Here is a 17,437-nt window from a genome sequence, read left to right on the forward strand (position 1 = left end):
CTTGAATTTCTCTTTTTCATTAAATCCTAGTGAGTCCATTACAGAAGAAACCCTGAAAAAGTCAAAGGAGATTGGGTTCTCAGACAAGCAGATTTCAAAATGCCTTGGGCTGACTGAGGCCCAGACAAGGGAGCTGAGGCTGAAGAAAAACATCCGCCCTTGGGTTAAACAGGTAAAGGAGTTTCCCTTTCCTCAAGGGGGAAACATAGGCACCAAGTCATAGAGCCACTGCCAACAGAAAGAGGGTTGAAATTCAAAATGATTCTATTTGTCTAATTGAAGCCCATGATGCCACCAATTTTATTTAGCACAGAATTGATTTAAGCTTAAAAGGGAAAGGTTGAAGGGGCACTGGCATGTAAAGGTAAGAGTGGTACATGGTTTTCTCTGCCTAAGTGAAAAAAAATTTAAATGACCTCTCCTTTACTTTTTGACCCATGTGCAAATAGATCTGTGATAAGTTAAATCCTTAGTGTAATAGAAGGACTTGAAATACCCTAGCATGGTGGCTGACCTCTTGAAAAGAATAGTTATCTCTTTTGGCACTAACTTTTTACAGGGTAATACTTTATTTTAAGTGTCCCATCATTATGGTTCATTTAGTATTCATTGTGATAGGGTTGGGCATAATGAGCTCATCTAGTATTCATGATAATCACACCAGAACTTTCATAGATGTACCATTGTGATTTTTTTTTTTTTTTTGGACTTTAGTAGAGGGATGCTTTGGCTTAAAGTACCACCAGCTGGTTTTTGTCCTTTAAAATCATTGACTTTTTCCCACGTGCTGAGGGGGCACATGCGTACCCTTTGGTCTCAGGTTTGATGCTGAATATATTCTATTCAGCAATTATCTTTCTTCCTTCTCACCTGCCTTACACTAGCCTGCCCTGTTGGCCCTGAATTCTTGCTCACTAAGCTGAGCTTCTGGCCTTTGAGAACTGAATTGATTTACTTTTTCTAAATATGTTCAATGAGACCTTGTCCCCTCCCCCTCATCCCCAAGCTTTAAGGTATTTTTGTCATCCCATTGCTAAGTGCCATAGGTAACTTAAATGCTAGGCATTCATTTGCAAACCCAAAACATTCTTACATACAGGTCGTTTTGCTCATAGCAGTCTGGGTAAATTTTCCTGGTAGCCAGTTGACTATGACCATTGTGCTTTGTACAAGTAAAGTACTGCTGTAATCAATCAGTGATGCGCTGAGGTGTGTATTGTTATCCATCGGTCAAATGATAACCAGATTGTATCATTGTTCCTCCACCTAATCTCATTTTCGGAATTAGGCAGTAATTGAACTGTACCTAGCTTTTTATCTGTCTTTGTATCTGAGTAAGAAGCATTAAAAGAATATGAATGCAGCACAATATATTTTTTTACTCTTAAAAAAAATACAACAAATGGAATAAAATCCCGATTTATTTATTTATTTATTTATTTTCTCTTGCAGATCGATACACTGGCTGCAGAATACCCATCAGTAACAAACTACCTCTATATTACCTACAATGGTCAGGTAGGAACTGCTAAATTGTTGTATGTAGCAAGCTCCAGATTTTCCCCATTGTCCACATGGGGAAATACGATTTTTGTATTTTTGCTTATCTAGTAATCTTGGTATTAAATGTGACATCATGTGGGTCAGATATGATAATGTCTTTCCGTACTCAGTCTTCTAAGAACTGCCTAAAGATGGTGAAATCAAACAAGTAAATTATAATAAGAATAAGAGTTATATGAACATACAATTATGATGTGTTCTTTTGGCTATTTAACTAAAACAATATTGAACTTGTTTTCTGTGACTAAACAGAGCTTATACATTATACTTACAAGGTCCCAGAGACTAGTAGAGGATACATGTCAATAAGAGGAAGAATGAGAAAGACTGACATAGTGGCAGGACAAAGAGTTTAATTAGATTGAAGAATAAAACACAGTAATTTCTGTGTCTTTCTTTTTTCTTTTTTCTTTTCCTCCTCAGGAGCATGATATCAATTTTGATGACCATGGAATGATGGTGTTGGGCTGTGGTCCATATCACATTGGTAAAGTGATAACGTATTTCCATAAGACTTTATATTTATATAGTACTTTTCATACATGTTCATTCTATTATTCTAAGAACTATGTAAAAGAGATGCTGTTATAATGAATATTTTGCAAAGTAAGAAAAAGGTTCAATTGGGTAAAGCCCAAGTTGATATGGCTATTAAATGATACATGTGGGACTCAGATGCAGGTCTCAACTTAATTCCTTCTCCTGTTTCACCATGTCCTCCTTTTATGTTTTTATCCTCGTGAACTAAATTGAACCTCTCAATGAAGTTGGGGAATGAATTACACTCTGACCTTTTATCGTCAGGCATAGTTTTATGCAATGATCTATATTTGTTCAACAACTTCGTATATCAACCAGAAATTACATTTGTAGATGAGATCTGGGAATATATGACTTCTGTTGATATCGAATGCAAAGAGCTTTTATCATTGGTACATAGAGCATTATATTATTTAATTAAAATGTTCTCAGCAGAAATTGTGACACCTCACCCATTCACTTAAAATTAGACATTTAATAACAATATAATAATCACAATTTATAGTTACAAAGTATATATTTAAATAGGCAATGATATTTCACAACAAGTATATTTAACATTTAGTCTTGCAAGTTATTCTAGTATAGAAATGATGAAATACATAATTTAAAATGTATGTAGTCTTACTCTGTTACTTTAAACATAGTTTATTTTAGGTTTTACAATTAACCAAGGATATGCTACTTCAGCAATCTTTGCTCAAATCTTGAAGTAGGCTGAAAGTGTTTTTATCTTTACCCCCGTAGTTATCTTATGGCCAAATGGCCTGAATACCTCCACCAGGACTTACCTTTCTCTTCTGTAGAAATTTCTTCTTTCCTATTCAAATTTTGCCTAATTCCTGTAACAATTATGCATTATCTTAGGACCCAGGGAAGACTAGCTAAGCTAATAATCAAGTATATACTTAACTGATAGTGAAAATTACCATGCTACTATTTTTGGATAATTATCATTCTGATAATTTTTAGAAGACAGAATCCTAATGCAAAGGATTAGTACAAATCCCAGGACTTTCAGTTCTGTGGCGTCCCAGTAGAGGTGATATTTTGAGGTATTTAGGCCATTATTGTACTTCAAATTACTTTTTAGAAGGTCACTCACTCTGCATAGGGTGGCCTTGCCAAGTTTAAAAGGATATGCTTGGAAAGGACAGGATTTTCCAATCAATCAAGATATGTCAGAGCTCCAAGGCACTTCAGGGATCATTGGGTTTAGCCCTCAGAGAGCAGAGTAAGTGGAATAACTAAAACAAGAACTCAAGTATTCTGATCACTAGCTTGACTCTTTTTGTGTCCTGAGGTCAGTATGTTCACTTTGAATTCTTTTTTTGTAAATGAGGTTTTAAAAAAATCATTAAAATGATCTCGCATTAACTTTGAATTTGAATGTTTCAAATATGGAGATCACTTATTGCAGAACTTAGCATACAAAAACAGCCAGCATGTCACTGTTGTTTAATTAGTCCTTGTTTTTCCTATTATTGTAGCGTGTGTGATGTATCTGAAATTTACATTTTGGAGTTTTAAAAATTGCAAGGAAAGGACATTAGCTTCCTTAGCCTTAGCAATATCTTTCTGCTGGTCTTTGTGTTGTAACTCTGTTTCTTTTACCCCCTTCCCAATCTCACCCTCTCTGCAGGCAGCAGTGTGGAATTTGATTGGTGTGCTGTCTCCAGCATCCGCACACTGCGTCAGCTTGGCAAGAAGACAGTGGTGGTGAATTGCAACCCTGAGACTGTGAGCACAGACTTTGATGAGTGTGACAAATTGTACTTTGAAGAGTTGTCTTTGGAGAGAATCCTAGACATCTACCATCAGGAGGTAAAAAGATAAAAAAAAAAAAAAAGAAGAAAAATATATGCAGTGCATACGTTATAGGTGTAGATGTATGTGTGTAGATTTATGTTGTAATTCCCCTTTGGAGAAAGAGTTGCCAGTGTCTTCCACTGTCTTATTTTGTAGTGAAACTTAAAAAAAAAATTTAAAAAATTAAAAAAAAATATTATCCCAGCCTTAGAGTCTTGAGGCCCTGGCACAGAGTGATTATTTTTTTCTTTCTAAGCATTCCAACTAGATTGAAAACCCTTCTCTTGGTAACACATGCCAGACATGTATTAGCTAGTACAAGACAACCCTCCAAAATATTTTGCAGAATGATTTAATTGATCATCTAGACATAGAAGAAGCCACCTCTCTCTAGTTTTTGTGTTGTTGCAGTTTAATAATGAATGGCCCCCAGAGGAGAGAAGTCAGTTGTTCACAAATGACCAGTTAATTCTGTGTGGTTAATTCTGTGTGCTGTCAGATGAAGTCATTAGTCTTCAGTTTAAGATGGAGGAGTTCCTTCTGAACAATACCGGTACTTCTCTCTGTTTCTCTGGCAGTTCGTCCACCACACTCTTGTGTTATCGAGAGTATCTTCACTTGGGATTCCTATGACCACCGGTTACTTTAAGTCTGTAAGACAAGTTAAAGTCTAACAGTTAAAAAAGATAACTACTGGTAGATTTCAGGGTGATGTTTAGTGGTTGAGTCTTTCCATGTCATTACAGTTAATTCCCTACTATGGAGAATCATTCCTATGTATAAAATACGGTCACTTAGGAAAAAAAAAAACAAAACTGAATTAAGGCCATAATACTTAAGTTCAAGCTTTGACTTGACAATTCATGAGGTGTGCAAATTTCTGAAATTCTGTGTTTCATCTTTTTGTTGTTGTTGTTAATGGACCAGATGAGTGTATATCTGTGCTACATACAAGTATTGTGAAGATAAGGAGATTTGTGGCTGAAACCACAGGGGAAAGTATGAATTTCAGTGTTAGAACATGTAATGATTTTATTACCTTGAAGAAAAATAGACAAAGTTTGGATGGATATATCATCATAGTTGTCCATTTGAGACTGACACACTTATCTTTGGGTATAATGAAATTGAACCCTTAGGTAGAATATAGACAATTTTTAGTTTTGTCTCTGACATGGTTTTTCTAATAATTTCTCAAGATTCATTTCACGTGAGGATCAAAACAAGTACATTCTACAAATATATCTTGAATACCTTTTAAATACCAGGTTCAGCATGATAGGTAGCTGTAAAACCATGTCCCTACCTTCAAGACATTAGAATAATATTGGGACCCATAACAAAAATAAATGAAAGATTACATAATTGTTTAAAAAATATAAACGAGGATTACAGGAACTGCAGTGAGTATTTTATACATAATTATTTCCTCATGAAATGGTTTAAGGAAAGATTAAAAACTTCTACAACTGCCTTTGGATATGGTTATACATGGATATTAATGAGATCCTTTATAGTAACTGAATTCAGTATGATGGTAAAAAATAAATTGGTCCTTCTTTGAAGCTAGTTAACATTTATAGTGCTACTATGTAAGGTATTTTTAAATATTATTCTGAAGAATATAAAAACAATATTCCATTGATGTATTTGTTAGACTATTCCACAGGAAATATTATATTAACACATACACATGTCATACACACAGTACATATGTGTGTATGTTTCCTTTTTTGAGGTTGTTGTGTATCTCCTCACAATCTCCAGGAGCCTACCATAATCCAGCTTTGGGTATCCCTAGTGATGTTAAAGGCACTGAGACATTCAATGGTAAATCTGCAGAAAATTGGAAGCACATCTAAACTTGCTCAAAAGCACACATTTGAGTCACTTTCGAAAGGCACTAGGCTACATAGCTACATAGGATGGTAGAAAGTATGATGAGTCTCCTGGTCCAGGTTTCTTGATTTAGTTCAGGACCTACCACATTTCCATGGCAATAAGGATATACCTCTAAAGAAAACATGAGGGGGAGTCAGAAAAGTGACCTGCATTGTGAATAAAGCAGGCTGGCTCAGTTGGTAGAGCATGTACTCTTGATCTCAGGATCATGAGTTCAAGCCCATGTTAGGCAAGAAGGCTACCAAAAACAAACAAACAAACAAACAAACAAACAAACAAAACCTTAGTTGGAGGTGGAATGAGAGAGGATTCTTATGCTAGAATCTCCTTCCTACTTGTTCTCTTTTTTTAATAGAAAATACTTCAGTGATATATTCTTTTGGCATCAGACATTTTTTAATACTTTATAAAGAGCAACCCTTTAAATTCAAGTCATTTATTACTTGTGATTGTGTTATGGATTCTACTCCTTGAGAAGAAATTTAAAGAAATTTTTTTAATTTTTTTCCTTAATTTTGGTGTTGAGTATGGGGAAGTGCCAAGAAAATGAGAAATTGGTATCTACTATCTACAGGGCTTTGATAGATAATATTTTGCTTAGTTCTTAATTTTGGCTAAGGCACTCCTTATAAGGGAAAAGATGTTCTCAAGTTATTTTGAGGTATAAGAGTTGAAAATTATTACATTGTTTATGAAAGTTGCAACATTGAGTTTCTCTTTTATTAGATCTATTATTAAATCTATTTTCTAGGGATGAATTATACAATAATCTTGGCAGGCTATGGCAATGAGTAAGAATCACACAGATCAAGGGGAACCTGGGTGGCTCAGTCAGTTAAACGGCCAAACTCTTGATTTTGGATTAGGTCATGATCTCAGGGTCCCAAGATTCAACCCTGGGTCAGGCTTTGCACTCAGCAGGGAGTCTGCTTGGGATTTTCTCTGTCTTTCTCTCTCTCTCCCTCTCTGTCAATCCCCCCACTTACTTACACATTCTCTCAAATAAATAAATTATTTTTTTAAAAGAATCACACATATCCTGTCTTAACTTTACATTCTCCTTTTTTTCCACTGAAGACTCATGGTTTGAAAAGTTGTATAAAAGAACATTTACTTTCTTCTCTATCCTGGCCCCATGTAAGACCCATTTCTCATTTTTAAAAAATTTCTTCATAGAAAACCAGATTGAGTCTAAAAATGCCAGGCAATATACCTGACAGCTTATGATGTCCCTATCTAGTTTGAGTCCTTCTTAATTTTTCTTTCTGTTATAGTGAATAATTTACTGGATCATACCCACATAGAAATGTACTCTGATTAATGATATAATTGTTCTATTTTTAATACCTTATGCTATATGTGTATACATATTCAATGACACCTCTGTAACACAATTTGAATTAAATGAATGAATGAACGAAAATCATTAATTAATGGTAAATAAAATCCATTAGGGAATTCATGCTCTAAACTAGAATTGGGTTTCTCCTAGCATTTGATTTAACTGTAATTAAGTACAATCTTAAGGGTCTGCCTAAAGTGTTAAAAATGTTTTACTAAGATGTGAGTAACTAAGATAATAAAGCACAGTAAAGATAATCAATCTCATAGATGTACAAAGAATAGAGTTTTGTTAATTAAAGATAATACATGAAATTATAAAAATTAGGGCCATCTTTTAATGAATTAAATGCTATTTTTGTTGGTAAGATAACTTTTTTCTCTTGCATTCTGTCTATTGCATTCTGTCTATAATGTATCATTTAATTTGCCCATAAAAATAAGGAAAAACCAAAGTACTAAAAATACATTTGTGGTGTGATTGTACTTGAATACTGTTTCAGAAATATTCTTGTGTGGTATTGCCTGAGCTTAGTGATACCAAATTTAAAAAAAAAAATAAAACAGGAAACTAAACTGAGTAAAAAGATACAAACAAATCCAGGTAAGATCAGTGGAACTTTGGGACTCTGATGGAATTATTTTCAGCCAGGTATTTAGGGATCTGTGAAACAAATCTGAATTTTAGACTATTTTATGTCAGTGAGTTATTTAAAACTATTTAGGCTTAAGTGATCATTACGGTAGTAATGATAATTTACCCATGTGGGATACCAAATTCTTTTACTAAGTCCCTGCTAGTTCTGTGCTTGGAGTTGGGGCCAATTTAAGATGAATTCTTTCACAAAACTGTCATATATTAACTTCATCCTACAAACATGTTCTTTGTACTGATTTCCTTCTGCTGTGTGGGCAAAACTACACTACACCGTCCACTATTACTCTAAAATGTCCTGTGGATGTGTTTGTCTTTCCAGCAATGATCTTTATTTCTAGAGTCAATGATGAGAATGGGTTTTTGCAGAGGAAGTTTTTCTACCACTTTTCAAAAAACAACGTTTCAGAAATAGCTCTCTTTGCACCTCTAGCAGTAATGACCCTTGAAACCAGGCAGAAAAATAGTTAACTTAAGATTCGAAGATCCGGTTTATTATTTAAACATAACTGCTCTACAGTGTGGAAAATTGAGATCAGTACTGACTGTATTTACTAGATTCGAAATATGGGCAAGTCATTTCACCATTACTGAGCCTCAGTTTCTTTAGCTGTAAATTGGGGAGAGTAATAACTATCTCAGAGGAATACAGCGAAGGTCAAACAGATGGTGTAGGGCAAATAGTAATATTCTTAGGGAATAGTAGCAGATTACGTTATGACTGTTTTAAAAGTTGCTAATTTGTTGAAAAAATAAAAAACGATTTCACAGAACATTTTAAAAAATGTTAGTGTATTTATTAAAGACTTTTCACTCAAATTTGAGCTCCCGTTTAGTGCAGTGGTCCCCAATTTTTGCTCACAAGTTGATACTTCTCTTTTTAGAAATTATGTTGAAGTGCTTCACGTGAGAAATCTTTGTATGCATTTAATTGAGGAATTAGTTTTTAAGCCTCTAAAATATTAACTCTGCTAATAAACTAAAAATAATAAGCAAATAAAAATATTATTATAGTACAAAGAATAAATCTTCTTAAAGGTTTTGCAAAGATGTATATTGAATATGAGAAATTATAAAAGCACTTATAAATATGCAGAACTGTGGATTATTGTTTTCCATACTGTTTACAAGGCATTTAAGCACTCAACTGTGGGGTGTTTGCTTAGGCACTACTATCATTGCTCTCATCAAAGACAAATTAGCTTTATCCCTTTTAAGACTATTTCAGAATTATTTCAAATAATGATAAAATACATTTGGTTAATATCTATTACTTCAGCAGTTCCAGTATTCATTAGTAGGTTATTAAGGCAAATACAAATTATTCCAAGATCAGTGGTCTATCAGTTAAATAATATTTCCTAATATTAATAACAATGTCTTATTTATGCACTTACAATGTGTAAGGCCTTTAATGTTTATTATCTTCTTTAACTTATATAGTGACCTTGTGAAGCAGGCAAATATTGTTCTAATTTTGCAGACATGAAGACTAAATGTTAGAGGGAGTTTCACAGAGACAATCAAGATGGGGCTTTTTTCTTTTGAAATTCAGGAATATTTCTTTATTCCTTTTATCTCCTTAAGCTGGAATTCTATTTCACCTTCTTCCTAGAATTTTCTTCCTATATTTCTATTAATAAAATATATTTATCCATAACAATATCTTACATACACATTGAAATTTTAAAAGTTTACTTCATGAGACCTTCAGGCTGTGATTGTTACTGAGCCACAGTAGTAGGTTTTATTACCATGGTGATCATTCTATAACTAAAAGCAAAATATAATGCATTCTAGTAATTACTAAAAATAAAAAGTGAACATTTATCAGAAATGCTTCTTTTAATGAGATGGATGGGGCTTTTTCTTGATTGGTGCATGTACCCCTGGTTGATTAGGATATATTCCCGGAATGAGCTGGGACTCAGCAGTTGTATTTTTTTATTTTTATTTTTGTTTTTTTGATATGCATTTTTATTTTTAATCTGGAAGTTTTGACTACTAACAGAAGATTAAGGTTAAAGATTCAGATCCTGTTTTCAGGGCAAATAGTAAGGAAACAGGGACTAAAATCAGTTCCTGGGTACTGTAGATAAGAGCCAAGGTAACAGGAAAGGAGAGAGGATGTAAAAATGGGAGGTAGGATGTAGATTGGCCGGCAGTATAGACATGGTGGAGTTAGATAAGGGCGAGGGGAAAAGGAGAGAAGCAGCAAAGGCAGGGGAAGGGTAAGTGGGCAGAAAGCTTGCTAGTGGGAGGGCACGTGGTTGGGGACACTGAGTAGGAGGTCTTGGTGCTGAGAAGAAGGGTGATAGAAAATTGTCCTAATGATGGTGAAGAAGAAGGGTGACACCATCATTGTCCTAATGATGGTGATGAGTTTACACCTTGTCCTTTAGGCATAGGGAAACTTTGGAGTGTCCAGTATAGGAGTCACTTGGTGAAGCAGTTTCGTAGGATGATTCATCTGGATGTGAAGGCCTGGGCTGGAGGGCAGCAGGAGAGGTGAAAGGAGAGATCTCTGTCCATTTAAGGAATTACAACAGCAGTTCAAGCAGCACTTGATTACAGTAGAGTGCATGGTGAAAACGTTAATTGTCTTGATTTCCTTTTTCTGTCATACATGTCCATATCACACATCCCTGTGTAGTTGTGTGGAAGTCTGGCATGGTAGTCCCGTGTCGTTGTATGGAACTCTCAAATAGATTTTCGCATGTAAATGCCTGGAAAGGAGGAACGAAGTTTGTTTATCTCTTTGGGGCATAACTTAATATTGCCCGCGGATGGGAGACATGAAACAATCGCAACATGTGAAGCAGTTTTCATCCATCACGAAGTGGCCCTAACAGTCGATGTTATGGGTGTCTTTTCCAGGCGTGCGGTGGCTGTATCATCTCAGTGGGGGGTCAGATTCCAAACAATCTGGCAGTCCCTCTCTACAAGAATGGTGTCAAGATTATGGGCACGAGCCCTCTGCAGATCGACCGGGCTGAGGATCGCTCCATCTTCTCAGCTGTCTTGGACGAGCTGAAGGTGGCTCAGGCACCCTGGAAGGCTGTTAACACTTTGGTAAGGAGAGAAACACGGGTCTGTGTTTAATGTTGGCTTTCGAAGTGTTGCAACCCGAATGTTAACTACCGCAGATGTTAACTGCAGGACAGACAGGAGGCACTTAGGCTTAGGGACTTGACTTTGAAGTTGGTATATTTCTATGAGTGCAGTTAAATGCTGGTTATGAATTGGTAAGAGTATTCTCATTAAGATTCGGACAATGAAAGACGTTCAAACTATTTTTGAGCTTGATTGATATTTACAATTAGAAACTAGGAATTTTATATGTTTCCATGTCCAATTTACATGTTAATGGTGTCTTTTGAGAGAAAGAATAAAAAGAGTTGTGTTACCATTTGTTCTAAAGATGCCTTTCTGCAGTTCTATTGAGTGTTTTAAACTATTCATGCACTTTTTTTTGTTGTTGTTTCTATTAATTAGAATGAGGCACTGGAATTCGCGAATTCTGTGGGCTACCCCTGCTTGTTGAGACCTTCCTATGTTTTGAGGTAATATATTGTTTTCCCAAAGTAATGCTTTAAAAATCAGGAGATACTGAAGTGCATGCGGTACGCTGATAGCACTTGGCTTTAATGTGTAGTGATTTGTCAATCCGCCCACACCCCCCAAACCAAGATGGCCAGAGAGAGGACCTATGTGTGGTCATTCAGCTTATCGCTTTTCTTTCAGAGGGCAGCAATAAGAGTGCACAGTCCTCCATCTTAGAACACGGCTTAGGGCATCTTGTTGCCCAACAGAGGGAGGGTAGTTCCACATTAAAGAGAACAATTCAAAAACCCAAAGAGCAAAACCAAAGCAAACCTGGGACATCTCTTTCCAGTGTCTGTTTTCTAGTCAGCGGAAATGGCAGCTTGTCTATGACTGTTGCCAACACCTTCTGATGGTTTGAATTTTTTGAGTTTTTGAGATCACATTTTTTAATGGATGAATTATAATTGTGAGGGACAGGGACGGTGAGGATCTTTTATATTAAACTTTGAAACGAAGTTCTATCATCAAAGGAGAAGTTGTGAATTATCACTTACTCTCTTCAGATGTTACCACATGTAAGGAAGGACTTTACTGAACAGGGGATAATAAGAGAAACACAATTTGCTGTGCACGATTTGAAAGTGTAAATGGAATTTGTGATGGGATCCTTTAAAATAATGAAAAATTTGAAATGAGGTGGAAAACTTCCCTTTTTATTTAAATGACATTTTGTGTAAATCACCATCAAATAATACTTCTTCTTTGAGGTATTAATGTAAGTTAATTTAAAGAGCACACAGACATTTGAGGGAGGGTTGCAGAAAGCAGCTCTGACTATTGTGCTTTCTTTCTCATCTCTGCAATCTGTCTCTTTGTTCCAGTTTCCTATACTGTGAATTATCGGGGTTATTGACTTAGCCTTCCTGTCTTGAATAGGTGAAGACATGGGAAGCTCTTTATGCAAAAATATGTAATACAGTAGAAGAAGCAAAGAATGTTACTTTTTAAAAAGAAGTGGAAAGTAGTAATTTTCTTCCTTATTTTTTCCCTCTTACTCCTCTTTCTTCCCTTTGATCTCACTTTAAAAATATCAAAATTCAGCATAAATTGATATCATCGTTCTTTCTCAAGCAATCAATAAGAAGGACACAGTTGAATATCTTTCAGTCAGATACCGTACATTATATTTGGAAATGTTGCTAAAAAATTATACTTTTCTAACCTAGCTGGTAGTAGAATGACCTGCTTTCACAGCAGACCTGTGGGTTAAGATCAGCCATTGTCAATGACCTTGGAAGGAGTAAGTAGATCCTGGGACATCTGGGTGGCTCAGTCGGTTAAGAGTCTGACTCTTGATTTTGGCCCAAGTCGTGATCTCAGAGTCCTGAGATCAAGTCCCGTGTCAGGCTCCACACTCAGCAAGGAGTCTGCTTAAGATTCTCTCCCTCTGCTCTTCCCTCCTTGCTCTCTCCCCTGGCCCTTTCAAATAAATAAATAAATCTTTTTTTTTTTTTTAAGATTTTATTTATTTATTTGACAGACAGAGATCACAAGTAGGCAGAGAGGCAGGCAGAGAGAGAGAGGGAAGCAGGCTCTCCACTGAGCAGAGAGCCTGATGTGGGGCTTGATCCCATGACCCTCGGATCATGACCTGAGCTAAAGGCAGAGGCGTTAACCCATTGAGCCACCCAGGTGACCCTAAATAAATTAATCTTAAAAAAAAAAATAGCTAGATCCTAGCATGAATCTTGTTAAGGCTTAAGAATTACCTGGCACCAGCAGAGTGAAAACACAGGATTAGAAAGGACAAACTTTGAGATACTGCTATCTCTACAGCTATGTGATTCTCTTGGGACATCATCACAGCTATTACCCCTAACTTGAGTGACTCTACTTTGGTTGATTGTTCTGGTGATTAAATGGAGTAAAGACTCAATCTAGAAAAAAGTATCTTCTTATTCAGTCCAGACTGAAACTAGAGATCACCTGAACTGTTCCGAGAAACAATGAAGTCTAGCATGCTTTTCCTCCAAAGTGGTGAAAGAAACTGACCTGTCCTCTTCTTTTTTTCCAGTGGGTCAGCTATGAATGTGGTATTCTCTGAGGATGAGATGAAAAAATTCCTAGAGGAGGCCACTAGAGTCTCTCAGGTAGTATCCGATTTCCTCCTCATGACTTTTACTTCTACCTTATTTCAGTATTAATTGCTACCTTATTTCATATGCTTTTCTTTTCATACTATCTTTTCATACTATTTTCATACTACTTCCTCCCCACCTTTTTTTTTTTTTTTCCTCCTTTCTCCCTACTCAGTAGTCTCCTATATATGGGAATAAGAAAACTCAAATGCATTTAATTGTGTTTAGATCCTTCGGGTTAGTGGAAGAAGACGACCAGCGCATATTTGATCACAGCACAGATCTGGTTTTAGCCTCCAGGAGTTAGGGCCTATAAGTCTCCTTCTTTGTTCATAAGTTAGATGCTGATCAAGTTACCCCTGGGGTTTCTAGCCTCAAGGACTGCCTAGCCAATCTCATCATGTATCAGTGAGGGCTTTCCTGGTTTTTAATTCTCACACTTGGAGAGACTTTGCCTTAGTTAACCCTGCAATTTTAACAGTAAACCCCTTTTCTCACCTTTTGACTTTTTCCATTTTGATACATTCCATTTGTCAGTTAATAAAAATGTTTATAATTTTGTGGTGATTCAACCACCTTCCTCCATTGCCCTCAGCTTTTACTTTCTCCCTTGGTATTACCTCAGTGTGATCCATTTAAGATTTACCCAGTGAGGTTAGTGATCTGAAGACCTTGTACTATAAAGGATGAAAGTAGTGTTCTCCTTTTAAAAGCTTTCAAAAGCTTGTTGGTTTTTGTTTTGTTTTTTTTTTTTTTTAAGACAGAGAGCACAACTCATAGAGAAGAGTTTGATGTTAGGCAAGTGGGGACCTAGGAGGGACCTAAAAAGTGAAGTCAGCAGCATTTCAAAGAGGAAGAAAGAGCATGGACTGTTCCTGCTCATGAAGTCAGACATCCCTTCTGTAGGGTGGTTGCTCCCCAGGACATTGGGTCAGTGAAGAGAGTGGATAAGAGTAAAGGGTGAGAAAGACAAAGAGTGTAAAAAAGAAAACCAAGCAGATTTTGAAATTACTTCTGTGAAAGTCAGATAGCTGAGGGGGGCATCCCCCCCGTGGGTCAGTTTTCATTAATGCGGACTGGAGCAAGACACTGTCTTCTCTATCCGACTTCCTGCCAAGGGATCGGGCATGCTCTCCGTTTGAAAAACCAATAGTTAGAACCAGCTGGGCTCGTGTAAATGAGGAAGCAGGTGCCCTCTCTTTTCTGCCTGGGACATTGTATCCCATGGGACCTCTACTCATTGAATAGTTTTAAAAATATTTTTTTCTGCTAGTATATGGATAGAGCCTCTACTAGACCAAAGTTTTGTCATGGAGATGTCGTGATTGAGAACATTCTGATTCAGGTGTCCTCTTCAAAATATAGCAGAATCTGGGATACTCAGTTCAGTGAATCTAGAATAAAATCAGCCCCCATCAATCACTCAACTATTTATGTCTTCATTCATGTTTAGCACCTGCTATATTGTGTATTATGGCACTGTTCTCAGTATCAGGGGCTACACTCATACAAAGAGAGATACAGTCTCCTCTCACAGGGGACTCTTTACTAGGGACATCAGTCTTCAGTTAATTACATGAAATATAATGAGCACCGGGGTAAGAAAATACAGGATGAGGGTGAGTGTAAGTGTATTGGGGTCCATCCCTAAAGGAGGGTTTTTCAAATTAATTTAAAATGGTTGACTTAGAATTAACTGGTTGAAAAGTTTTTATTGTGGGTGTGAGTAGGAAGAAAGGGCAGCCCAGGCACCGGTTCAAAGCTGAGGAAAAAAAATGGAGTTTCTAGAAACTGATAAAGCATTTAATATATGGGTAGGACACTCCACATGGTGCAAGAGTAGAAGAGTAGGCAGGGAATAGATAAGAGAATCTTGCCAGTTATAATGAGTTTGGGGCCAGACTGCTTTCATGGAAAAAGATTAGGGGCTATTGCTATAGCTCAGGGTAGAGATGACAGCACCTTGGAGCAGGGTAATGATAGTAAAGATAAAAAAGAATTACATATGTTCTAGAATATTTAGAATGTTCAGTGAAGGCAATTAGTGAGTGAATGGAGGCAGAGGGTAAGAGAGTATCTGATAAAGGATGGCTCCTGAGCCACTGCCTTGGACAATTAGACGGGTGGCGGTACCATTTATTAAAATAGGGAATGTGAGAAGGAGAAATTTTAGAGAAAGAAATCATATATTTAATATTTGACCTTTTATGGAAGATGCCTATGAGAAACCCAAGTGCAGATGTTTCAAAAGCAGTGGGTTATACAGATTTTAAATTGAGAATCCAGGTTTTGGTTAATGATAGATATGTACATATAGTTTTGGAAATAAATAGCTTATCATTTTAGAGTTTTGAGAAGGAGGCAATCACCAAGGCGAGAGTACAGAGGGAGTGAAATAGCTAAGACCGAGATGAGAGGGAAACCAGCATTTAAGGGCCGAGTAAAGGAAAAGGAACCATGAAGGAGCCTGACAAAGAAATAAGAAAATGTAGTTGATGGATATCAAAGGTGGAAAGTATCTTAGGAAGGCTGACAATGTATAATATTGCAGAAAGATTGAAATTTATTAAGAGATTTTCTTTCTCAACATGGTAAGGACTTTTTCATACATTTGTCCAAATGGCCAGGATGGTGGATGCTGTCACTGCCCCACTCAGATCCCTTCATCTGTAGAAGCACCTGTCCCTAACTGTAGTGACAGCTGGTAACACTGACCAGCTGTACTTCCTCTCTGGGTAACTACTCTCAGTCAAATGGGAGCTTCTTCAGCACAGAGGCAAGATATCTCACCTCTGCACCACCCTCAAAACACTAACCAGTGAGCAACCTTTGCCTCATGGTGGGACTTACTCTGTGTTGCAGTTCATCCTCCAGAGCCCCCTGTGGAGTAAAGCCAAATTCAGTTTCCACTGAGACTACCGACATACTAACCTTTTCCTGTTGTCCCACCCTACTCTTCTAACTCCCTCCGTAAATCTCTTGAACAAGGATTCCTGTCTCACGCTTGGCTAGGGAAGCTAAGACAGCTGGTAATTTTGTTTTAAATCATGCTATTATCATCAAAATATAGGAAAAAATCCCATATAGGTCTCAACACAGCTCCAGTAGGCCTGCTGCAATAAACATCAGATATTTAAAGAAGAGGGAACAGGAACAGAGATGGAAAGGAATCTTCCCCCCCGACCCTTGGCTAATAGGTAGTTGCATGTCCAGTAGGGTTCTGAAGAAAAGGAAGTATGAAAATTTTCCTCATTTAATAGGAGAGAGAAGCTTCTTTATAGCATAAAACACTGGTTCTTTTGAATTTTCCAGAAAATTCCTTTCAATTTCAAGTGTTCTACTCAAGAAGGTAAGATACATTAAATTTGACACATATGCATGAGATGAACTCCATGATGGTGGGCAAAGGGGTTTTGTGTTCAGAAGGAATGGAGATGTTTGGAGAAGGCTTAGGGAAGGAGGTAGCTTTTGTGTCAGGGCTTGAAGCATGAGTTGAGACTTGAAAGACACAGCTGAGGAGAGAAAGTGGGATGCATTTGGGGGAGAGAGGCATGGAGACAGGGAAAAGCAGAGTCTGATAAGGCAAGTGGTGTGTTGCTGGTGCCTGGGGCTTTGAGAAGAGATGCCTGAACCCTATAGGTCATGAGTCAACCTATTCATTTTGTCTGGAAAAAGCAAGCAGTGGTCCTAAGGTGGAGGGCATCACTGCAGTGTCATGAAGGAGCTGAGAATGGGGAGAACTTCGAGAAGGAAGAGGGTGTAAAACAGTGGAGAAAGGAAGAATGTTTTAAGATTAATAAAAAGAAATGCTGCAAATGCCGTGATTTAGAAGTGATATAAGGCATGTCAGTTCCATGTAATGGATTCCATCTTGGACCTAACAAAACCAAAACAAAATGAGATTCTCCTCCTAATTTCTTTCACAGTCTCCTGGAGAGAACTG

The 17,437-nt window shown here is 37.0% G+C and overlaps 1 protein-coding gene across 1 annotated transcript in view; it reads left to right on the plus strand.

Annotated features, from left to right (window-relative positions):
* Positions 1-17,437, plus strand: part of CPS1 (carbamoyl-phosphate synthase 1) — a 123,680-nt gene that overhangs the window by 82,357 nt on the left and 23,886 nt on the right. Inside the window, exons 22-28 of the mRNA XM_032354679.1 lie at positions 31-172; positions 1,453-1,518; positions 1,987-2,050; positions 3,746-3,927; positions 10,688-10,882; positions 11,306-11,373; positions 13,431-13,506. Coding sequence (XP_032210570.1) covers positions 31-172; positions 1,453-1,518; positions 1,987-2,050; positions 3,746-3,927; positions 10,688-10,882; positions 11,306-11,373; positions 13,431-13,506 — 793 coding nt within the window. The remainder of the gene's footprint in view (positions 1-30; positions 173-1,452; positions 1,519-1,986; positions 2,051-3,745; positions 3,928-10,687; positions 10,883-11,305; positions 11,374-13,430; positions 13,507-17,437) is intronic.

Source organism: Mustela erminea, chromosome 8 (genome assembly GCF_009829155.1).
Source record: "Mustela erminea isolate mMusErm1 chromosome 8, mMusErm1.Pri, whole genome shotgun sequence".
Classification (NCBI taxonomy): Eukaryota; Metazoa; Chordata; class Mammalia; order Carnivora; family Mustelidae; genus Mustela; species Mustela erminea.